This window comes from Hypanus sabinus, chromosome 11 (genome assembly GCF_030144855.1).
Source record: "Hypanus sabinus isolate sHypSab1 chromosome 11, sHypSab1.hap1, whole genome shotgun sequence".
NCBI classification, from domain to species: domain Eukaryota; kingdom Metazoa; phylum Chordata; class Chondrichthyes; order Myliobatiformes; family Dasyatidae; genus Hypanus; species Hypanus sabinus.
Genome location: NC_082716.1, coordinates 72475653 through 72501524, shown reverse-complemented (window position 1 = coordinate 72501524; position 25872 = coordinate 72475653). Strand labels below are relative to the sequence as shown.

The following is a 25872-nucleotide window of genomic DNA, read 5'->3' as shown; positions in this document are numbered from 1 at the left end:
CATGTAAGAAAAAGGATGACACAACCTAAAGCTCTTTCCATCTTTTAATAAGCATGGTTATTATGTTCAAACAATAAATATGATTGTTTTAATATTTATCTTTGGGTTTAAATAGTTTAAAATCATTCAAGTCATTGTAGAACTGGAGTTGAGACATAATTTCAGTTATATACAATAGCCAAGCCTTGCATTATCAACTGGATGATAGGCTGAAGGATATAACTAATACAAAATGACATATCCATTTTTAATCCCTAATTATAGGCAATCCCACAGTACAAAAACATAGATATTGCAGTGAATTATATCAATTGACCAACATGATTCACAACTGATATCAATTTTGAATTAAAAGTTAATGTTCCACTTTCCCACATAAGACTGTAGTCTTCACAGTGTGCTTTTCCTTACCCTTAATGTTCTACATTGGAAATACTTTGCACAGATGTACCTGTGTCAAGTCCAAGTAAAGTTCCAAGATACGATGGCTCTCTAGGATCTAACATTTGATCATCACGAACCGGATGCACAATATTGGCAGGTTGTGGTGTAAGGGTGTATTTCTCCAGAAAAGCAAGGTCTGTAGCTCTTTGAAAGTCGGTTTGCTGAGGAGGCTGCTGGGATTGAAGAAGGTTATGAGGCTGCGAAACCAAAGTTGCTGTATGCTGTGGAGCATCAGATTGCACTGTGGCAGCACCAATCCGTACTGGTACAAGCGTCACATCCCCATGAACGTTCTGAATTGCTGTTTTGTTCTCAGTTGAGTAAGCCTTATTTTGATGTAAGTAGGATTTAGCATCTGTTTGGTACACTTTGCCATCTTGTGCATACAGCAGCTCCTGAGATACTATTTTCACTTCAGAGACCGCCACTATTGGCTGTTCTATAGGCTTATTGCCATGAACATGATCCATATGATACTTCAGCTTGTCTTTCCGTTTGAACGTTGCATTGCAATGATGACAGTTGAAGGGGCGGGCATCTGAATGAGTGACCATGTGTTTCGTTAAAGTCTTCTGAATACGAAATGCTTGGTTACAAACTTGACATTTATAGGGCTTTTCACCTGTAGTAAAAAAAATTAGCTATGTTTTGTTTCGAGCTTAAGTAAAGTTATATGCTCACAACAATTTTCATCACAAATCTTTTTAGCAAAAATGTTTTCCACAAAAGATCTTAGCAATAGCATTACAGGTTACCTGGAATAATTTTGTGTAATCAAGACCAAATAATTTCAACTCAATTATTTTAAATTTAAAGAATTCACTGTAAATTTTGTGTAACCTTATAAAATATTACTAATAAACTTAATTGAGTGAAAACAAAGTTTAAGGGGTTAGAAAGAAAAGGGGGTTGAAGAGAGGGAAGGAGGAGAAAGAGAGAGAAAAGGAGAGAGGAGAGGGAGGAAGAGAAAAGGAGAAAGAAAAGGAGATATATATAAAATGGACTACAGATGCAATTTGTCACAAGCATGTTAAGCATGTTATCAGGATACCTGAATGTGTCCTAAAATGCATGTCCAAGCTTGATTTTCCTTTAAATTCTTTTTTGCACACTTCACATTGGTGAAGAGTGGCTTTGTACCTGTAATTGGTAAGGAAAAATGTTAGAAGTTTTTGTTGCCATTATTCATACTCCAAAACTTAGTCAAAGTTTAATCCAAATAAACTCATGATTTTAATATTAACCCACCATAATAGAGACTATTGAAATGGTTTTCAGTAACAGTATCAATGCTGCAGAGTTAGTGAAATATTACCACAAAAACACTCGACAAGTGTCATCCCAGTGCCAACGCAAAAGGCGATAACATGCCTTCATGACCACTGCCCAGAGGCTCTGACATCCTTCTTCATGAAGTGCTTTGAGTGGCACACATCAGCTCCAGCCTCCCAGACAGCATCAGCCTATAGAAATTCACCTACTATCAAAACAGATCCATGATAGATGCAAATTACCTGGTCCCACATTCAACCCTAGAACATCTGGATAACAAAGACATTAATGTCAGACTCCTATTTATTGTCTATAATGTCACCCTCATACATAATTCCAAAACAAACTCACCTCTAAATTCTTTGATATAGGACAGCACCTCTTTCTGCAGCTGGATCCTTAACTTCCTGACCAACAAACCTGAATCAACACGATTATACTCAACACCAATCTGCATCCTCAACTCCCTGAATTCCTGACTGTGGCCAGATTCAGCTCTACTTTCATGCACAAGTTTGCAAATTACACTACTGCAGGGGGCCATACTTCAAACAACAATCAAACAGAATGCAGAACAGAGATGGGAGGCCTGGTAGCATGGTATCAAAACAACAATCTTTTCCTTAATGTCAGCAAAACAAAAGAGCTGGTCATTGCACAGGAAGTGGGGTGAAGAAACTGCTTCTATTTGTATCAGTAGTACTATAGTAGAATCAGTTGAGAGTTTCAAGTTCCAAGGTGTAAATATCAACAACAATTTGTCCTAATCCCACCACATTGTCACTACTGCCAAAACAGTACACCAGCACCTCTACTTCCTAAAAAGGCTAATGAAGCTGGGCATACACTGGTGACCCTCAGATTTTGCAGATACACCAGAAAAGATATCCTATCCTAATTTGTTGTGGCTACTGCTCTGTCCAAAACAGAGTTGTGAACATAGCCCAGTCTATCATAAACCCACACTCTCTTCCATTTACTCTCTACACTCCCCACTGCCTCAGGGAAAGCAGCCAACGTATACAATCACTCCTCCCACCCCAATCATTTTCTCCTTTCCCTTCCAAAGATAGAAGATACAAAACTTAAAAATCTGGTTCACCAGGCTCAAGGACAGTTTCTATCCAGGTCTATATTCAGGAAGTTAAAATCTGCTGACCAAACCATCCTAATTTTTTTGCCGTTTAAAGCATTTCTCCTCAATGTCACTTTCTCTGTTAGTTTGTATTATCTACAAACTTCTTTAACATGTTCCCTTCATTTAACACAGATTATTACTTTGGAACAGAAGTAACAGACTATGCACTGGACATTATGCAGCTCCACTGGTAATAACTTTCAGACACAGAAGTATCATTTACTCATGCTTTTGGCCATTAAACCAATTTCACATTCAATTTGTCATTCTCCTTTAGGGTCCCTCTCAGCCTGCCATGTGTAACCTTGTCAAAAACCTGAAATAAAATCCTGATAGACTACATCAAACATTGCATCATCATTGATCTTGTTTGTTACCTCTTCAAAGAATTCGGTCCAATTTGGCAACATGGCCTGATATCATTAATTCATCTGTGTCACTCTGAACAGTGGCTTATATGATCCTTAGATTTGACACCATTAATCTGACCAACACAAAAGTTCAACCTATTGGATTGTATTTAATATATCTCTTCCTGCTTTTTAAACAGTATACCATTTAACAGTGCTACAATCTTTGAGAACTGTAGTAGTTTTAAGTATTTTACTGTACTGCTGCCATACACAAAAAATAATTTAATGACATATGTGAGTGATGATAAACCTGATATTGATTTGGGTCTCTATTGTGGACTGAGAGTGGGAAGGGGACAACGAGAGGGGAATCATAGTTGGGAAAAGGGGAAGGGAGAGGGGAGAGAGCGGGAAGCACCTGAGAGACATTCTGTAATGATGAATAAACCAAATTTTTGTAATCAAATGACCCTGCCTGGTGTCTAGGGCTGGATGTGTCTGCACCTGTGCCACCCTTTGCCCCGGCACTCCTTCTCTGCCACCTGTCTCACCCACCATTCGTGGCTCTCTACCCTCACCATTCCCAACATCCTTTGCTCCCTCCAGATTTACAAACTCACTCTCTCCTCCACGTTGACAAATATAATACTGTGCAAAATAATTGTCTAAACCTCTGCATTTTCTTCACCTTTCAGTTAGCTGGGTTGCATTTCAATCATGACTGGCATATTTAAGGATTATTCATATTTAAGGATGCTAAACATCTTAATACCTTTTCTTTAAGAATGTTATCCCATTCAATACATTTTTTGAATCCCTCTTAATGACCCCACTAGTGTGAAAACAGCTGTGAAATATTCTTTGAGATCCTTGGGCTCCATACATGGCAGCCTTTTTGGTCCATAAAATCATCAACCCTTTCCTTTGTTATCATCTCACTACATTGTACTTCTAAAATATATTTGGATTTTCTTTGATTTTATTTACCAATTTCTTTTTCATACTCCCTACTTTCCTAATTTCCTTTTTAAATTCTCACCTAGACTTACTATACTTATTTTCAGGTTTCCGCTATATTAAGCCCTCTGTCTTACAGAACGTTCCCTTTTTGCCTTGCCATACCCGCTCTGACACAGTGGCACAGCCAGCAGAGTCACTGCCTCACACAACCAGATACGCAAGTTCAATCCTGACACTGGGCACCATTTATGGAGTAAACCCCCTGTAACCACGGGGGTTTGTTTCCTCCACATCCACCAAATGCGGTTGGCAAGTTAATTGTATGGTAATTATTCATGTGAGTGGTAGAATCTGGGAGTAGTTGATAAAAATGAGTAGAGAATAAAAAATAGGATTAATGTGAATGGGTGGTTGATAGGCAGCATGGACAGCGGGCCAAAGTGCCTGTTTCTATGCTGCATCTCTCAGTGACACTATAGTTGATCACAAGTGGGATTCAGTTCATTGTTCAAAATGACATTCAAGGTGAGTTGCAAAGCTACCTTTTTGGTAAATTAGTCTGTTTTTAAATTTCAAGGTATATAAAGGCTTTAAGCTTTCATCAATGATCACTGTTCCACTGGGGCCCAACAGGTGAATAAATGAGGATAAGATCATTAAACAATACCATTCAGGCATTTTAGAAATTGAAGTTGACAACAGCAGATTGAAAAACGAGATAAAATAAAATGAGGAAAAAGAAACTTGAGGGAAAAGAAGCTTAAGGGAAAAGTATGAAAGGAACATGTGATTTTAAAGGAATTGCATAATAATTTTAATTTTATTCAAAATATCGCAAGATTTCTTTCCCCGTAAACTTCAAATATGATTATTTAAATTTCAAACTCAGCAGGTGTTTTACTTACTTCTGCCAGACTTTTTCTCCCAAGTGAACACTTCTGTAATGAACACTGAGATGATCCCTACGACCAAAACACTTTCCACATTCTTCACATTGATGAGCTTTTTCTCCTTTTGAATAAAAGAAAAAAATTATATAAACCTCAGCTGATTAAAAATGTATCTCTTCCAAAGCTGACCAGAGTTAAATGGAAAAACAACAAAAATTTGTAAATAAAAAATACATATATTGTTTAATGTAATCAAGCAACATAAAAATCCTTTACAACAGTATTTCCAAAGAGGACATGGAGGATAAGGAAATCAGTGCCAAGTGTATTGATATGCTTGGACATTTCGAGGTAAAGGAGGAGGTAGTATAGGATCAATAAGGAGCATTAAGGTGGATAAATCCCTATTGCCTGATGGGACATACCCTAGATTATTGCGAGAGGCAAGCGATGAGATTACTGAGGCTGTGACCAATATCTTCATGTCCACTCTAGACACAGGCGAAGTCCCAGTGGACTAGTGAGTAGCTAATATTGTTCAATTAATCCAAAAGAAAACCAGGGTTAATCATGGAAACTATAGACCGGTGAGTCTCATGCCACACACAGGGAAGTTAGTGGAGAGAATTCTTAGGTTTAGGATTTATGAGCAATTGGAAAACCATGGCCTAATTAGGGAGAGTCAACATGGCGTTGTGTGGGACAAGTCATGTGTTACTGACTTATTTTTTTGACGAGGTGACAAGGGTGATTGATGAAGTTAGAGCTGTGGATTTTGCATGGATTTTACTAAGGTGTTTGACTAGGTCCCTCACGAGAGACTCATCCAGAAGATTAACATGCATAGGATCCATGGTGATTGGCCATTTGGTTTCAGTACTGGCTTGCACATAGAAGACAGAAGGTGGTGGTCAAAGGAACTTATTCCAGCTGTAAGTCTGTGACCAGTGGTGTCCCACAGGGACCTCTGGTGTTTGTGATGTATACAAATGAGCTGGATGAACTTGTAGATGGGTGGGTAAGTAAGTTTGCAGATGATACAGAGGTTGGCAATATGCGGATAGCATAGAAGACTGGCAAAGAATACAGTGGGATATAGACCAGTTACAGATGTAGGCAGAGAAATGGCAGACTGAGTTTAACCTGGACAAATGCACCTTGGAAGGTCAACTGTTAAGAGTCAGTACACTATTAAGAGCAAAACCCTTAACAGGGTTGATGAGCAGAGAGATTTTGGGTCCAAGTTCATAGCTTCTTGAAAGTGGCTGCACAGGTTGATGAAGTAGTTAAGAAGGCATATGGCATGCTTACCTTTATTAGTTGAGGCACTGAGTTCAAAAGGCAAGAAGTTATATTGTAGCTTTATAAAACTCTAGTCAGGCTGCATCAGGAATTCTGCATACAGTTTAGGTTGCCCCATTATAGGGAGGATAGTGAGGCCTTGGAGAGGGTGCAGAAGAGGTTTACCAGGATGCTGCCTGGATTAGAAGGCATGTGCTATCATGAGAGGTTGGGCAAATGAGAGTTGTTTTCTCTGGAGCAGCAGAGACTGAGAGGTGATCTCTCAGAAGTGTATAAGATTATGAGAGGCACAGGTAGAATACAGACAGTATCATTTTCTTAGAGTTGGAATGTCTAACACCAGAGGACATCCATTTAAGGTGAGAGAGGGTATGTTCAAAGAAAGTGTTAGGGGGCAAGTTTATTTTCTTTTAGAGTGGTGGGTGCCTGGAGAGGAGCTACAGGCAGATACATTAGGGGCTTGAGACATTTAGATTGGCACATGAATGTGAATGAAATGGAAGGATATGGATATAATGTAGACAAAAGGGATTAGTTTAGTTGGCCATTTGATTACTAATGTAATTGGTTTAGAACAACATTGTGGGCTGAAGGGCCTGTTCCTGTGTTGGACTGGTCTACATTTTGTTTTTTATCCATAAAGTTAATTCAGCTACAGGAGTCAAGAAATTAAAAGCTGTCTTCAAGTGAAATCATGTGAGGCAGAAATTAGAAATTTCAAAATGTAAATGGGTTAAAGTGAGGAAAATGTAATTAATATTGGTGATTTAAAGCATTACCAACTTGTAGGTAAAACATTATTGACAAAGTCTCATAAGGAAGGCTGAACCAGAAAGCTGTGTCGCATGGCATTCAGGATGAAGTAGTAAATTAGATTCAACATTGGCTTAGTGGGAGAAACTAGGGAGTAATAGTTGATGGCTGTTTCTTTGACCCAGTGCCCAGAGTCCTGTGCCCAGTGGTGATCAAACTTTAAAGTAAATTTATTATCAAAGTACAATCTGTATGTCACCAATTTACAACCTTAAGATCCATTTTCTTGTGGGCATTCACAGTAAGTAAAGGAAACCCAACAGAATCAATGAAAGACTGCAACAAACAGGATGGATAAACAACCAATGCACAACAGAAAGTGCAAATAAAAAAAGAATAATAAATAATAAATAAGCAATAAATATCGAAAGCATGACAGCCTTTTTGAAGGCTTTTCCATTCAAGGGTATTAGTGTTTCCATATCAGTGTCACAGGAACTAGAGCTGTTGTTGGCCTTCTATGTAATAATTTGGATGATATTGTGGTAAACTCGATCAATTTGTGGTTAATACCAAGATTAGAGGTGTAGTGTACTGTGAGGAAGGCTAGCAAACTACTGCAGAAGGATCTGGACCTGAAAAATAGGCTCAAAAATGACAGAAGGAATTTAACTGTGACATGTTGCACTTTGGGAGGACAGACCAGTGCTGGATGTACACAGTGAACAGTAGGGCACTAAGGAGTGAAAGGGATCTGGAAATAAAGAATCCATCCCTTGGAAGCGGCTTCACAGGTAGATAGGGTCATAAGGAGAGCTTCTGGTACACTGACCTTCATAAATCAGAGCTTTGAGTACAGGAGTTGGAATGTTATATTTAAGTTGTATAAGATGTTGGTGAGGCCAAATTTGGAATATTGTGTGCAGTTCTGGTCAGAAAAGATGTAAATAAGATTAAAATAGTACAGAAAAAATTTACAAGAATGTTGCCAGGCCCTGCAAATCTGAGTCATAGGGAAAGGTTGAATGGGTTAGGACTTTATTTCCTGGAGCATAAGAGAATGAGGGAAGATTTGATAGAGGTATACAAAATCATGAAGAGGTATAAATAGGGTTAATGCAAGCAGGCATTTTGCACTGACATTTGGTGTAACTTGAACTAGAGTTCATATATTAAGGGTGAAAGGCGAAAAATTTGAGAGAAATCTGAGGAAAAACTTCTTCACTCTAAAGTGTGGTACAAGCTGCCAGTAGAAGTGATGGATGCAAGTTCGACTGTAAAATTCAAGAGAGGTTAGATAAGTACATGCATGGGAGGAGTACGAAGGCCTATGGTCCAGGAGCAGGTCGAAGGGACTACACAGAATAACTGTATAGTAGCAACCAGATGGGCTGAAGGGTCTATTTCTAAGCTGTAGCACTCTTTGACTCTAATCAGAAATCCAGCTGACAGCTACGAAGGCAAAGAGGGAATCACGAAGGCATCTGTTTCTCCATCAGAATGTTACCTGAATGGGTTCTTCTATGTTTGGTGAGATGATCATGGCGAATAAAAGTTTTCCCACATTCTTCACATTCATAACGCTTGTCATCATGATGTACACGGAGATGTAATCTAGTAACAAAATATGAGTTTATAAAAATGCTTCAAGCAACATTTCTTGCTACTTTATTATGGATCACATAAAATGGGAAAATAACTCGCAACTTAATTATATGAATTAATTTTGTTGAGAAAAATTTCAATAACTTGAATAAATTTAAGTAAATTACATAATCTATCTGTAGAAAATAACCCTAAAAAGTTGCCAGTATCATTGAAAGTTTTGAAAGCAATCTTGTGCATCTACTTAAATGCAGCAACTAAGAATGTATATAGATGGTGTTTCTGTGCAATAAAATCGTCCCATGACAAAGACACTGAAGAAGACATTGACTATAGCTCAACATTCAACATTATCATCCCCTTAAACCAACACTGTACTTATGTTTCAAAAGCAAACACAAGGAAATCTGCAGATGCCGGAAATTCAAGCAACACACACAAAATGCTGGTGGAACGCAGCAGGACAGGCAGCATCTATAGGAAGAAACAATGTCGACGCCTGAAATGTCAACAGCGCCTCTTCCTATAGATGCTGCCTGGCCTGCTGCGTTCCACCAACATTTTGTGTGTGTTGCCTGTACTTACGTTTGTTGACGATATCACTGTTACTTCAACAATGAATTGGCATATCAGAGGAAAATTGAAAATCTGTTTGAATGGCACCAAAACAATACTTCTAACTCAACATCAGTAAAACCAAAGAGCTAATTATTGATTACAGGAGAAGGAAATCAGAGGTCAGAAGATGAACTGATGTCCAAAAGTCATAAAATTAAAGATGAAACATTCTTTTCAACATTTTAAGCAAGATTGGTGTATTACTTTTGTTTTGTACAATTTTAGAGTGAAAAGTCTCAGACCTTAATTAGCTTGTTAGGGTTATGGTTTGTTCACAATCATCGTTAGGAAAGGCCAGGTGATGCACATTTCAAAGCTTTATAAATATCCTGACTCCTCAAACCTTGTCCCAACAATCAGCAGCCACGGGCTCCTCTAAGCAGTTTCCTAGCACTCGGAAAATTAAAATAAATGATGCCCACAAAGCAGGAGAAGGTTATAAGAAGGTAGCAAAGCATTTTCAGGTAGCCGTTTCCTCAGTTCATAATGTAATTAAGAAATGGCAGTTAACAGGAACGGTGGAGGTCAAGTTGAGGTCTGGAAGACTGAGAAAACTTTCCGAGAGAACTGCTCGTAGGATTGCTAGAAAGGCAAATCAAACCCCTCATTTCACTGCAAAAGACCTTCAGGAAGATTTAGCAGACTCTGGAGTGGTGGTGCACTGTTCTATTGTGCAGCGACACCTGCACAAATATGACCTTCATGGAAGAGTCATCAGAAGAAAACCTTTCCTGCGTCCTCTCCACAAAATTGAGTGTCAGAAGTCTGCAAAAGAACATCTAAACAAGTCTGATGCATTTAGTAAACAAGTTCTGTGGACTGACGAATTTAAAATTTTGGCCGCAATGAGCAAAGGTATGTTTGGAGAAAAAAGGGTGCAGAATTTCATGAAAAGAACACCTCTCCAACTGTTAAGCATGGGGGTGGATCAATCATGCTTTGGGCTTATGTTGCAGCCAGTGGCACGGGGAACATTTAACTGGTAGAGGGAAGAATGAATTCAATTAAATACCAGCAAATTCTGGAAGCAAACATCAGACCATCTGTAAAAAAGCTGAAGATGAAAAGAAGGTGGCTTCTACAACAGGATAATGATCCCAAACACACCTCAAAATCCACAATGGACTATCTCAAGAGGCGCAAGCTGAAGATTTTGCCATGGCTCTCACATTCCCCCGACCTAAACATCATTGAAAATCTGTGGCTAGACCTCAAAAGAGCAGTGCATGCAAGACGGCCCAAGAATCTCACAGAACTATAAGCCTTTTTCAAGGAAGAATGGGCGAAAATCCTCCAAACAAGAATTGAAAGACTCTTAGCTGGCTACAGAAAGCCTTTACAAGCTGTGATACTTGCCAAAGGGGGTGTTACTAAGTACTGACCATGCAGGGTGCCCAAATTTTTGCTTTGGGGCCTTTTCCTTCTTTGTTATTTTGAAACTGTATCAGATGGAAATAAAAAAGTAATCTTGCTTAAGATATTAAAGAGATGTGTCATCTCTAACTTTATGCTTTTTGGAAATCAGATCATCTTTTACTCACTTAGCTGTTCACAGTAACAGAAATTTTGACCGGGGTGCCCAAACTTTTGCATGTCACTGTATCTTGTGGCTGAGATAATTAACATCAGACAATCACTGCTGTCTGAAGTTTGACTCCAGCATTTTTCCATCTAATGCCCAATGATATCAATTTTAACAGGCTCTGCCAATGCTACAGTCAATCAAATTCTCCCCTGATGCAAAGAAAAGTCTCTCAGCAGTTTGGCCTGTATTGGATCAAAGGTGCAGAGGAATGATCTTTGGTGGTGATGTTCTGAAACTAATCTACCGGCTTTAGCAGCCATAATTAATGAGAAACAAAATCTAACTGTGCCTTTTTTCAAGTAGCAATTTATGAATGACTCTCAAATTATGTATAAAGATCCAAAATTCAGAACAGGATAATCTTAAAATACAAGTGGGTTATAACTCATGTAAAAATGGTACAGCTCAGGAATCAAGTCTTCTAATTTTTTTTGAGCTTCAGGAATCAATGAGTAGTGGCATGAAGGAAACAAAACAGAGGGTCTGAGGAAGATGCATTTCTTATTCTATATGTTATACTCTTACCTGTATGAACTACCATGACGGAAGCTCTGTCCACAAATGCTGCAAAGATGAGGCTTTTCGCCACTATGGATTCGAAGATGTTCCTTTAATGTAGTTCTGTTTATAAAAATAAAACAAACATCACTTTTATCAAATAAAATTTATTATAAAGGAACTGGTTTTAAATTCACTTCCACTTTGTATCATACCATATTTGTAAAATAATTTGTGCTCAAGTAGATTAATAAATAATGGTTTAGTTACGAAATAATTTTTAAAAGTTCAGTCTTCAATAGCAGATCCTTAATCTTTCAAATAATCTGTGGGATCTTGATTTTACCTTTCCCTTACAGATTTGCCACAAATTAGACAAGTCCACTTTCTTTTTCCTCCATGAGTGCATTCAATATGTCGCTTGAGATTTCCTGTATCATTAAACTGACGACCACAAATATCACACGGAAAAGGGCCTAAAAAGGTGATAAAATTTAAATTATAGTCTGTATCCAAAGTTCAGTACACCAAAGAGTCAAAGGTTTTATCCATTATCAAAATGAAAAATGGAAATTAGTCCCAGACAAACCCCTAGACTAGCTCACACCTCATCCTGAACACTGTGTATTTACATTGTAACAAAAATTGCACAAGTACTTCTTGCAAGTAGTAAACATTTACTATAGTGTTTGAGAGGTAACAATTAAAAGCTACATTTACTTTACCAACTAATTAAATTCCAATGTTTTAAATACTCACTGTGGCATCCAAAGGCTGTCTGAGAATGAACAGATAGTTCGTGTGGAACTATGATAACTACTGCATTATTAACATGAACTTGTGCCCACAATTTGTTTGTACTACAGACTTCCAACTTCTTCATGCCACTGGAAGTTATTTTTTTGTACAATGGAAAGATATCAGTAAGATTGAAAAGTACAGAGAAAATTTACAAGGATGCTGCCAAGACTTGAGCACCTGAGTTATAGGGAAAGGTTGAATAGGTTAGGACTTTACTCCCTGCAGCATCGGACAATGAGGGGAAATTTAATAGAGGTATATAAAATTACGCGGAGTACAGAAAAGGCAAACGCAAGCAGGCTTCTTCCACCGAATGGAGGTGAAACAAACTAGAGGTCATAGGCTAAGGGTAAAAGTTGAAATATTTAACGGGAACCTAAAGAGGAACTTCTTCACTCAGAAGCGGGTGCAAGTGTAGAACAAGCTGCCAGCAGAAATGGCAGATGCAGGTTTGATTGCAACATTTAAGAGAAGCTTGGATAAGTACATAGATGGGAGGGATATGGAGGCCGATGGTCCAAGTGTGTGTCAATGGGACTAGGCTGAATAACAGCTCGGCATGGACTAGGTGGGCCAAAGAGCCTGCTTCTGTACTTTAGTGCTCCTTGACTCTGTGACTCTAAATGTCTTTTCTCAAGCTGTTATTTTTTTCCTTCCCAGTTATGTTGCTCAGATTCATAGTACACTTCTAACCAAATAGGTTGGAAATCCACCTCAAACCTCCTAATTAAAATCACAGCAGAACAAGTGTCTGTTCTTAATTAAATGCACCAATATTCCTATTAATGTTAATAAGCGAGAAGTAAGCAAAACAAATTTTAGCAACCACACTACTTCACTGCCTTCTCCACTATAATCAAAGGAATCAGTAATTTTAAAAAAAAAGGAAGTTAACATATATATTATTACTTTTCTTGTAAAATAAACTGAAAATATTACTCATGTGCTTGAGGTTTTTGGTGTGTTTCTACTAGAAAGGCAGTCACTTCTAGTTACACAGCCAAGTACAACTGTATTTACTTTCAAGGAGGTCAAGATCAGAAACTAAATTCAACCACACCTTATAACGACTTAAAAACAGGTTGACTATCTTTCTGATAAAAGGTTCTAGCAATATTGCATAAGATTGTGCTGGGACTACCTGAATCATAAGTGTTGACTATTCTACTAAACTGACAGTAGTACGTAATAGGATAAAAAAACTACTATCTACTTGGCTGTACTCTATGGTCCATTATACAAAACCCATACAACTTCCATTGCTTTTGGAAGGTTGAAGTTTTCTCATACTTTTGTCTGCACTTTGTGACTAGTCACTTTGTGACTATTTCATAATAAAATATATTGTGCACACTAGTATGTTAGTTTAGCATACATGGGCAACCATTAGCTACAAATCCAAGAACATGGGAGGGGGAGAATTAGATTATATGAATCCAGATAAAGTTAACTACTTAATTTTACAATAAAGATTACACATGCTGAAATCAGACCAAGAACATTTTACAACCAACTGAAATTGTAACAGCTGTGAGTGAGAATTCCATCTAGGATCAAAAAACCTAGGTACTAACTGGTATGTATTGGTATAATCAGTAACACAATCAATCAAAATTAGTTCTGAATGAAATTTTTTTTAAATCCAGAACATATGGATATACATACCCAAATGAAACTTTTCCTGATGTTTAAGCCTTGCAAATCTTGATTTGAAATGTTCCTCACAATAACTACATTTAAATGGTTTATCCTGTGTGTGAAGAATCATGTGCTCCTCAAGATGAGGTCTCCGTGTAAATGTTTTGTTACATACCTGCGGCCAAAAAAAAGAGAATTGTCAGAGTTCAGAATTTCAAATACTGAAATATAAAAGGGGCATGAACAGTTTAAATCGGCTACTATTTGCATATTTAACTTTGATAAGAAGTTTATGGAAGAGAGTCTAGATTGAAAAATGGAGGGGGAAAACTTACATCACATCTCCACGCTTCGCTCCTCTTCTTTCTAGCAGTAAAAAACTCCTGTATATTATCTGGATGGAACCTGTAAATATCCTCAAATCAATGGGCAGAATATTGCAAATCACAAATAAAGATGAAAGAAGGTATGCATTGATAACCTATGGATTTTAGTTTACACTCAAACCTGCATTATATGTTAGGAAAAAATTCTTCAGGCCCTCTCTTCACCAGTTAAAATATAGATTATACTTTACACAAAGTACACTGCAGATGCTGTGGTCAAATAAAGACGTACAAACAAGCTGGATGAACTCAGCAGGTCGGTCAGCATCCGTTGAAATGAGCAGTCAATGTTTCGGGCCGAGACCCTTCGTCAGGACTGAAGAAGGAGGGAGCAGGGGCCCTATATAGAAGGTGGGGGGGAGGGTGGAAGGTGTCAGGTGAAAAACCAATCAGAGATCAAGATCAAGGGGTGGGGGAGGGGAAGCAGGGAGGGGATAGGCCGGAGAGGTGAAGAAGGAATGAAAGGGGAAAGCGCTATGGGTAGAAGAAGGCAGAATCATGAGAGAGGTGATAGGCAGCTAGAAAAGAAGGCAGACTGAAAGTGTGATGGTGGAAGGGAGAGGGAGGGAATTACCAGAAGTTGGAGAATTCAATGTTCATACCAAGGGGCTGGAGGCTACCCAGATGGTATATGAGGTGTTGCTCCTCCAACCTGAGTTTGGCCTCATCATGGCAGTAGAGGAGGCCATGTATGGACGTATCCGAATGGGAATGTGAAGCAAAGTTGAAGTGGGTGGCAACCGGGAGATCCTGTCTGTTGTGGTGGACGGAGCGTTGGTGCTCGACGAAGCGTTCCCCCAATCTGCGTCGGGTCTCGCCGATGTAGAAGAGGCTGCACCGGGAGCACCGGACGCAATAGATTACCTCGACAGACGCAATAGATTACCTCGACAGACTCACAAGTAAAGTGTTGCCTCACCCATAGTGCTTTCCCCTTTCATTCCTTCTTCACCTCTCCGGCCTATCCCCTCCCTGGTTCCCCTCCCCCACCCCTTGATCTTTCCTCTGATTGGTTTTTCACCCAGCACCTTCCACCCTCCCCCCCAACTTCTTTATAAGGCCCCTGTCCCCTCCTTCTTCAGTCCTGACGAAGGGTCTCAGCCCAAGACGTTGACTGCTCATTTCAACAGATGCTGCCCGACCTGCTGAGTTCATCTAGATTATACTTTGTTTCTCAGTGTAGTAATGCAACTTAAGGCCACCATACACACAACCCTTATGATTCAATACTGACGTAAAATGAAAGCTTTCATCTTACTATACGTTTTTCTTACTAGATTTCCTAGTTACAGTTAGCAAAGAACATTTGGACTGTATTTCTTTTAAAAAGTATTTGTATTAATTTCAAGACCTTTAACAAAACATGAGTAAAGGAAGAACAATATAATTTTGCCCAAAGCTGAAGAAACTCAATGGTCCCAGCCATGTTGGTCTATGCCTCTAGTTATAAATTGTTATTGTTTAACCACCATGAGTCCAGGTATTCTGCAAATATATTGTTAAATTCAGATGTCATGGAATTCCTGAAAGAAGTGTATTGCAGAACCTTTCAATCTGCATCACCGTTACATTCCACATGAAATCAAATTACAAAACCCAATCTTGTTGAGATCCTCCAACATTTACGCTTCTGAACTTGTCTCATGGCTCCAGTGACAGTTTAGTGTTGTTGATTTGAAGCAATGTCTCCTGCTTGGTTTTAAATTTTGACCACTGAACTTTTTTTATCTTCACAGTTTTTACTGAACATTTTCATTTTTTAATGATTTTTATCTTTCAATTTGCTTAGGTAGTTTTATACATTTCTGCGCTTCAGAAATTAATAAGTGCAGCAGTAATTAATTTTTGCAGCAGTAAAATTGATGGTTGGGTTTTGCCAATTGGCTGGTATTTTTCAAATACACTTGTTAAACTAAGGTGTATTGAGTCATAAAATCATCTCTCTCCATCAGATTGGGTAGAGTATGGGATTAGATAGACTGTGGGCAGTAACTCCAGTAGGACGCTGCGTCAACAACAACAGATGTTATTTATCGCCACCTTCAACTTCAATTTTTTTATTTTGTTCTGTCTGTTTAATGTTGTCGGATAGCAATTTTATATTAATAGGAAAGGTATGTTCAAAACAGAGAATGACAATTCGTATTTTTTCCAAATACAATTTTTGAACTGAAAACAAGTATTAAAATAGAACTTAAGGAATAGATGACACATACCGCTTCACATGCTTTGCTAATGTTTTTTTGCTTGCATGTAGCTTGTTGCAGAATGGGCATTTTTGCTCCTTTCTTTGAAAAGCAGCTTGTGAATTATGCTTCTTCCTGTGGGCAGTTAAGTTGGATTTGGTGGAGTAACGCTGATTACAAATATCACATTCAAAAGGTTTTTCACCTGTATGTACACGTGTGTGGCACTCGTATTTTCCTGTAAAAATCCAACAATACAAAGTTAAGATACATAAAGTTTTTGGTGAACTTCTATATTGTGGCAGCTGTGCACAAGGAATGCAAAATATACAGAACATAAAATGCACTACATAACCATTAATATTCAATCACCAATGTGCTTCAAAGGAAGATTCAAGAATTTCTTCATTTATAGAAAGGACATGAGCAAGAATTAGATCACAAGCCTTAAGCAATATTTAAAGGGGCTTGCCTAGCTTCGTAGCCAGAAAATGGATCGCGATGCAAAAACACATTTGCATTTCAGTATTGATTATGCAATTAAATACAATATGATAAAATGGAATTAAGCTTTGATGAATATGTGTCAGATATTCGATTCTGCCACACTGCAGTACAAATATTTACATGTAATTAAAGCTGACAGTTAGGTTAATTTTAAATACTGATCTTGTTTCTAGAATTCACATTCTACTAATTGGGAACTAAAGACAGCTACTGTCCAAACAAACTAATGTTGATCTTACCAACCTATTCGGTCAAAACATTTATCACACTTTGGGCACTGGAGTGTTTTCTTGCTCCCAGTCTGTAAAATGACAGGAGGCAATTCCTTAGGAATATTTTGCTCAATCTCTTCCGCATCTAGAGAATCATTCTCATCATCCCCTTGAATTTCTTCCTCTCTTTCCATTTCTTCAAGCTTTGCTTCAACTTCTTCCATTTCATCTTCACTTTCTAGACTTTCATGGGCATTATTGTTATTTTCAGTGTCACTACTATTTTTACTTGAGCATTCATCTTCAGAGACATCTGTGGTATCAATATTTTTCCTATCAAATTTTGCTGGACATTTGCGCGTTCGCATTGAACACCTTCGGGTAAGTTCGATTTTTGTTGCCTCAGAACTTTCTTCTTGTCCCAGGGAGCTGGTATTGTGAGTTTTAGTTATGTGGTTTTCTAAAGATTTTTTGTAACAGAAACTTTTATTGCAGAAGGTGCATACATTGCTATGCTGGAATTTGACAGTGGGTTCAAGGGAATCCGTTTCTTCCAAACACTGGTTACTTTCAGTTAACAATTCTGTTTGGGTTGACCTGGAGACATTTTCATTACTAGTCAACAACTTAACTGCATCGATAATGTCTAGAAACTGAGCAGCTTCCAAAATTGAAGGGATTTCACTTTCCTGAATGAAGAATTCAGAGGTGTATAAAAATTCTAATAAATGATGGAAAACATAATAACTAACATGGTCCAATTGGATACTATCCATATTTGGGTTTTTACTTAAACAAGCATGGAAGTAACTGCTACCTACAGCAACAACCACTTTGTGGGCGCAAAACTGCTTTCCTTCTACCATGATAACTAAATCACAAAAAGGTGACTGCTTGAGTCGATCATCATTCATATATTTCAATAGATTCTTATTATGTAGCAGTGATCGCAGATGTACAATTGGTGATGATTGTCCTAAAGGAACATCAAGATTGTCAGCAATATTTGAAATGCTTTGAATTGATCTTGGACCATAGTATAGATTTTCAAATTTTGCTGTTTGTAAATCCAAGAAAACATCTTTGCATGGTGCTCCAGATAAACTTGATCCAGTTTTATAAGAACTGTCGATATTCTGAGACATGGTGTTGATTAAAATTGCTGTGGATGAATACCCTCTCTTCTCAGTCTGCAGTTACACAGTGGGCCATCATTGTGGATCAGAGGTATAGAGTCTCAACATGAAATTTCCTTGCAATTTTCTTTGGTATCAGTTAACCTCATACTACACATCTTCTCGGGATGGTTGCAACATTCATCGAGCCTGCAAGATAATTCAAATATATGTTACACAAGTTACAACATGACTTAAGCTTTACTTACTTATGAATATTGACCAATTATTTGAAAGATATGCCCTGTTGGCATTTAATGTCAAACTTCCAGTGTACTGCACAAAATAATTATGCCAGTTGATAATTTGTTACTTAGAAATTGAATCAACTTTTGCACCCAAGTTCCAAAAGTGTGCTGGCAAGCTGGCTGGTTACCGTAAATTATCCCTAAAAGTAGGCAAGTAGAAAAGAACAATAAAAGAGAGTTAATAGCTACGTGAGACAGGATAAGTTGCAGGGCAAGAGAAAGAAAGGAAAGGAGACTGACAGAAGTCCACTGCTGAGATAGTATGGACTGGGACCAAATGCTCTAAAAAATTGCCTAGTGACCAATATGGTTTTATCCAATGCACAACACCCATTTCCACACTTGTGAACAGAAGCTGGCTGCAAATCATGTACCTTATGATCTGAAGAATGTTAACACAAAGAAAAACAAGGAACAGATTCTGCTAAATCAGCAATAAGGTAATTAAAGTATCCACATGAGCCTTTGATACTTTATCCAATTACTCTGAAAGACTCAGCTTTTACTACTCTAAATTTGTTCCATCGTCACCTGTATTATTAGCATCATCTCTTAATGAATTATTTCAGTACAATGATGCAAATGTTAGTCCTTTGATACGGCTGCACAGGTCTTCCCCAGCCAATGAATGCACAATTTACGCAGACCCCCTACATACAACTGGGTTTTTGAGAGACAGGTAAATGAATATGCCAGCTGTTGCAGACAGCTCTGCTGTGTGGGAACTTGGTTCAGGTTAGAAACTCTTCCCAGGAAAGGAATTTGGGAACTCCTGGCACAGGGATTGATCAGACCATATCACTCATGGAGTTTCTTTCATTTAACTGCATAGCCACCCAAATATTGCCCATAATTAAACAAATTGTATATTGCATTCAGTAATTGATACAATGAAACACGTTATTACCAGATTTTAAATGATTTAAAAGCATCTGGAAGAATTTATGTAATGTCCAATTTCCCCTGGTCAGGTCATTCGTAACTCTGGGAGCCCCTGCATTTGAATTATTTCAAAACAGATTGGTAGACTACAAGACAAAACAAGAATGTCAAATACCTCAAATTAGAAAAATACTTTTTTGGATCTATAATAAGTGTTAACCTAGTAAAGTGCCACTTAATATAGTTTAAATTTCCATCACATTGAGACTCAGAAATAATGAGTGTAAGTGGGGAGAATTTTTGAGAATGTTAAAATCGAAGTCCAAGATTAGGCATACCAAACAAAAACTAACATCCAATAAAGCATCCTTATCTCAATATCAACAAAGCAGTAGTTCCTGGCAAGGAAACTGATACATTCAATGAGTTGATCCTTGTTGCTTGAAAAGATAACACTCCTATAAAGTACTGTGGCATCTTTTGCTACAGTAGATCAGCAGAGCACTCTTTCTCACCCATTCACCTTCGTCATTTTCTTCCATTGTTTAAACATGGCCCCTTGATCATCCCGAGTTTTAACATTTCTTCATTTCTAGTCTCTGAAATTGCTCTATTAAATTTTTTGCCTATATTTTTATTAAGCTACTCCTTCAAAGCTTACCTTTTTGGCCAAGATCTTGGGCACCTATTATTCATTTAATACTCATCTAATACATATAAAATAAAAGTATGCAGTTACAATGAAAATCTTAATTCTAAGTGCTTGAGATACTGCTACAGGTAAGCTTTTCATTGCACTTTTCCAGATATGAACTTGCACTTGTGACAACAAAACTGACTTTGACATGGCCTGGCTTGTCAACAGTGGGATATTTTGCTGGGTTAAAGGCACAACATAAATGGAAGGTGATGATGCTGTCATAATAACATTGCCACCTCCCAACCAGTTGGAATCGGATGAGTTTCCAATTTAGTTTCTGCCATCAGAGACTAAGGAATTTCATCCTACCGGCTTGGACTGGATTAAAAAAAAAGGCCAGGGAAGTTTTAAAAAAAGTCTGGTAACTCAGTGAGACAGCGTATCCGAGTTTTATTTTGAACCCCCACCCCACCCTCCTAACTATTAACATAAAATAGGTAGGATTACTTCTGACAAAATGGTATTTTTGCTGAGCCTCCTTGTGTCAAGTAATTGATCTTGTACTGCCCAGCTGTGGATTCCAGCCTCCTCAGCACTGGAACTGGTGTAAGTACCACTGGCCACATCACCCAGGTGAACCCTGCGGACTTTAAGGAGGTCCCTGGCTGGCGTAGGCGGGGCGGTGGGGAAAGCTTCACTTTCCAACACCACCACTGATCGGATCGCACTAGACTTGACTGTGGCCAAGCCCACGCCAAATCCCAACCCCGGGCGGGCAGCCGGCCCGGACCGGGGCCCGTCTCCCGATCCCGATCCACGCCGCCTCTCGGGTCCCAGGCGCGGCCGGCCGGCTGGCCGCCCGCCCGCGCATCGCGGCGACGCCGGGACGCGGACCCCAAACCCGGTGCCCGCACTTCCCTTCGCCTCTCAAACCTTTGTTTCCGTTTCCCCCGAGCAGAAGCAGAGCCGGCGCCTGCGCAGTGGCTCGCCGGCCACCAAACGGGCTCCGGGGCATTGTGGGGCAGAGATGTGATGACGAACGCGGAAGTAGCGAACGGGAGGTCGGTTTGGGTGGAGGAAGGCGAGGCGGGTTTCTGGGAAACGGAAAAATAATTGAGGATTGTAGTGGCTTATCGTCTAGTGATAACGGAAGTAGACAGTTTAAATTAAAGAAGGAATTGAAAAGCTAACTTTAACGTATTGCTGTTGTGAATGTGGACGTCTTTCTGATATTAGATTAAGGATGGGGGGGGGGGGGGGAGCGTTCGGAAATGGCCTGGGCGCAAAACCACCAAGAGATGAGGCGCTTTTGGTGCTTTGTAAAGATAGTAAGCAATGTGAGAAAACTTTAAGGTGAAAAGCTCTGACAAGAAGGAAAGTAACACTAAATGAATTATTTTGAGCGACAGTGGCTTTGGGGAGCAATCTCTAGAGTGCTTCTAGACAAGGTTGAAAACAACTTAGTTGGAAGAATTGTAAATACTGAACGTTTCAAAGTGGAATGAGAACAGATAACTTTTTACTGTTGATTAAATTTGATGGGGAAAAAGTTGCAATATAGGGTTAACTTAGGCTATGTGAGTTGTATGGTTTGAATCTACGTGCTGCCACTTCTGAGGTGTTTTCAGTGTCAGTAGTTTGATCACGAGGCAGCTGTGTATAGGGGTAAAAAGCAATGTGGTAGAGCTGGTGGAAAACATAGTAATTGTGGAGCAGACATTAGGCCAAAATGTAGCAATTGTAGAGGGGAACATAGCACTCGTTATGCAGGGTGTCTGTATATAAGAAAGGTGTAGAAGTGCAGCATGTTCAGGTAGAAATGAGTATATTAGGTATATGCAGATGTTCTTCAGGAAGTACAGAAGACAGTGTCAATCTGCCCTATTCAGAATACAAATAGATTAAAGCCAGTGTGTAAAAACATGATTGCAGTACAGGATTTGTCAAATGTTGATAACTAAAATTTGACACTTTCATAGCAGATGTGGTAAGTTGTACAGTACAAACTAAAGAGTAGACTAAAAAAAAATCAAAATCAGGTTTATTATCACCGGCATGTGACATGAAATTTGTTAACTTAGCAGCAGCAGTTCAATGCGATAGATAATCTAGCAGAGAAAAAATAATCATAATAATTAAGTAAATCAATTACAGTATACGTATATTGAGTAGATTTTAAAAAACATGCAAAAACTGAAATGCTGTACATTTTTTAAAAAGGTGGTGTTCAAAGATTCAATGTCTATTTAGGAATCAGATGCCAGAGGGGAAGAAGCTGTCTCTGAATTACTGAGTGTGTGCCTTAAGGCTTCTGTACCTCCTACCTGATGGTAATAGTGAGAAAAGGGCATGCCCTGGGTGCTGGAGGTCCTTAATAATGGACACTGCCTTTTTGAGACACCACTGCCTGAAGATGTCCTGGGTACTTTGTAGGCTCATACCCAAGATGGAGCTAACTAGATTTACAATTTTCTGCAGCTTCTTTTGGTCCTGTGCAGTAGCCCCTCCATACCAGACAGTGATGCAGCCTGTCAGAATGCTCTCCATGGTACAACTATAGAAGTTTTTGAGTATATTTGTTAATCTACCAAATCTCTTCAAACTCCTAATGAATTATAGCCGCTGTCTTGCCTTCTTTATGACTACATCAATATGTTGGGACCAGGTTAGATCCTCAGAGATCTTGACACCCAGGAACTTGAAACTGCTTACTCTCTCCACTTCTGATCCCTCTATGAGGATTGGTGTGTATTTCTTCATCTTACCCTTCCTGAAGTCCACAATCAGCTCTTTCGTCTTACTGATGTTGAGTGCCAGGTTGTTGCTGTGGCACCATTCCACGAGCTGGCATATCTCACTCCTGTACACCCTCTCGTCACCACCTGACATTCTACAAACAATGGTTGTATAGTCAGCAAATTTATAGATGGTATTTGAGCTATGCCTAGCCACGCAGTCATGTGTAGAGCAGTAGAGCAGTGGGCTAAGCACACACCCCTGAGGTGCGCTAGTGTTGATCATCAGTGAGGAGGATAGGTTATCACCAATTCATACAGATTGTGGTCTTCTGGTTAGGAAGTCGAGGATCCAATTGCAAAGGGAGGTACAGAGGCCCAGTTTCTGCAACTTATCAATCAGGATTGTGGGAATGATGGTATTAAATGCTGAGCTATAGTTGATTAACAGCATCCTAACGTAGATGTTTGTGGTGTCCAGGTAATCTAAAACTGTGAGGAGAACCATTGAGATAGCATCTGCCATTGACCTATTGTGGCGATAAGCAGATTGCAGTGGGTCTAGGTCCTTGCCGAAGCAGGAGTTCAGTCTAGTCATGACCAACCTCTCAAAGCATTTCATCACTATAGATGTGAATGCTACCAGGCGATAGTCATTAAGGCAGCCCACATTATTCTTCTTGGGCACGGTATAATTGTTGCCTTTTTGAAGCAAGTGGGAACTTCTGTCTGTAGCAGTGAGAGGTTGAAAGTATCCTAGAATACTCCTGCTAGTTGTTTGGCACAGGTTTTCAGAGCCTTCCCAGGTACTCCATCGGGACTTTCCACCTTGTGAGGGTTCACTCTCTTTAAAGACAGCCGAACATCTGCCTCTGATATGAAGATCACAGGGTCAATATGTTAGAAGTTGCAGTAAAACATCTAGAGTTAAGACTTAACTCTAGAAGCTATTAATGGTGTTTTACAAAAAAGGATAAATAATGTTCAGACTTCAAAAAAAATGTTGGTAATGTTATTTTTCCTTTTTTCTCTTTTGTTCATAATGGAATATTAGAAGTTTGTTTGCTGACAGTCAGAGGAGGTTTTTTTTATTCTTTTTCTTTTTTTTAATCCTATAATGGAATGTTTGAAGTTTGCTAGCTAATGGTCAGGGAATTTTAATGCTTATAATACTATGTGAGTCTGAAGTGACACAGATTTGAAAGGAATGGTGAAGTAAGACTTTCTGGAAGAGAAGTATTTGCTGTGCTTGAATGATACTCAGTAGGTGGCAGTGATGCACCTTACATTGGTCTACCAACCACCATTAAGCACTACAAGAAGAAGAAGTAGCAATGGTTCAGGAATAGTTACTGCCCATCAACCTTTGGTCTCTTGAACCAAAAAGGATAAAATCGCTCCCTTCATCACTGAAATCTTCCCACAACCTATGGATTCGGTATCTCATGTTCTCCACCCAAGTCCTAAGTGTATCAGAGTTTTGCTGTAGTTAAAAAAAAATAAAGGGAAGTACTGTAAATTGTTTCACTCATTAAAATAATGCAAATTAAGTAATATGCAGACAATTAAAGTTCATTGCCACTCCTCTGCAGATGTGTGCTTTGGACAATCTGGATATAATACAAAGAACGAAGTTCCTGGGACACTGGAGACTTGCATATCTTTTAGAGGCTAATATGTTGGAGGAGTATGACTTTCCTAGAACTTACTGTTCTGCTTCCTGTGTACCCACTTCACACTTGTGAAATTTGTGGGCAAATTATCTGATAAAATAGCCAGTTCTGAATTCAAAAACAAGAAAACAATTACATTTATACTTGTTCAGTTTGATGACAGAAGTTGAATCCAAGGAATGTTTTCAAACATTATTTGACAGAACCCTGTGAAGACAATGACTAGGCTTAGGCAAAGTCTGGGCCAAAGGGGTATACTTAAGGGATTATCTTAAAGGAGAAGAGAAAGTCAGAGAGGTTAGTTGGGAATTTGAGATTTAGCCTTGTTAATTGAAAGTGTGCTGGAAGAGTTTAATTCAGAGGTTATTAAAGACTGGAAATGGAAAAACACAAATATCTTAAAAGGTTGTAGGGCTGCGGGGTTCTGAAGAGGAAGAAGCAAGGAATATTACTTAAAAACAAAAGCATTCTTTAACCCAGAGAAAATGAGTAAATCATCTTATACAACTTGAGAAACATGCAGCTTTGCAAAGGATGATCTCAGGTTTATGGAATGTAGAGATTTAGGGTGGCATTATAGATAAATGCTTGAGGATATCTCAAGCAGATAAACAGAGAGAGGGATGCAGTCAGGAAATGCAATGATTCTCAAGATAGAGGGTGAGCAGCCAGAGCTTAGCATGCACATTGACATAGGTAGAAGGGGGGAAGAGCCATTGCACAGTGAGTATAGGCAGTGAAGAAAAAGCTGAAGAGCACGACCTCCAAGGCAGAAATTTTTGGATTACTGCCAATGCCACATGCTACTCAGGGCAGGAATAGGGTGATAGTACAGGTGAAGGAGAGGCTGACGATGTGTTGCAGGGGGCAGGGTTTCATATTTCTGGATCATTGGAATCTCTTCTGGGGAAGTTATGACCTATTTGGAAAGGAGAGGTTGCTTACGCCTGAACCCGAGGGGGAAGCAATATCCTTGCGGGCAAGTTTGCTAGAGCTGTTGTAGAGGGTTTCAACTAAGTTGGCAAGGATATGGGAACCAGAGTGATAGGGCTGAGGATGGGCGGTTGGTATACCGATGCAGTGTGGAGTGAGACCGTGAGGATGGACATGCAGATTATAGGGCAAAATTGAAGTCAGCGGATTAAGTTGAAATAAAACATGAGGGTAAAATCTGAATGCCTTTGACAAGATGCCACACCTGAAGCTGCTTAACAATATAAGAGCCCATGGTATTACAGGACAGTTTCTAGCATGGATAGAAGATTAGACAATATGAGCTGAATTAGGTCATTTGGCCCATCAAGTCTCAATGAAAACTATTGAATATTGAATGGCCTAGATAGTGCTGATGGGCGAAGGATTTTTACTGTG

The 25872-nt window shown here is 39.0% G+C and overlaps 1 protein-coding gene across 6 annotated transcripts; it reads right to left on the bottom strand.

The window, feature by feature from the left end:
- Positions 1–30: 30 nt before the first annotated feature.
- On the bottom strand, positions 31–21105 carry LOC132402106 (zinc finger and BTB domain-containing protein 41-like). 6 transcript variants are annotated; one of them, XM_059984706.1, is made up of 12 exons: positions 20115–21006; positions 19479–19565; positions 17180–18473; positions 16460–16667; positions 14193–14262; positions 13885–14032; positions 11765–11894; positions 11446–11541; positions 8620–8726; positions 5073–5178; positions 1496–1584; positions 31–1066 (listed from the first exon to the last, which is right to left on the bottom strand). In XM_059984706.1, the coding sequence occupies exons 3-12, from the start codon at positions 18291–18293 to the stop codon at positions 414–416; spliced, it is 2721 nt and encodes a 906-aa protein (XP_059840689.1). In that variant the 5' UTR covers positions 18294–18473; positions 19479–19565; positions 20115–21006; the 3' UTR covers positions 31–413. The 6 variants fall into 6 exon arrangements, with proteins under 6 accessions (XP_059840689.1, XP_059840690.1, XP_059840687.1 ...); XM_059984707.1 differs by lacking the exons at positions 19479–19565; positions 20115–21006 and adding an exon at positions 21027–21105; XM_059984704.1 differs by lacking the exon at positions 19479–19565.
- Positions 21106–25872: the final 4767 nt, after the last annotated feature.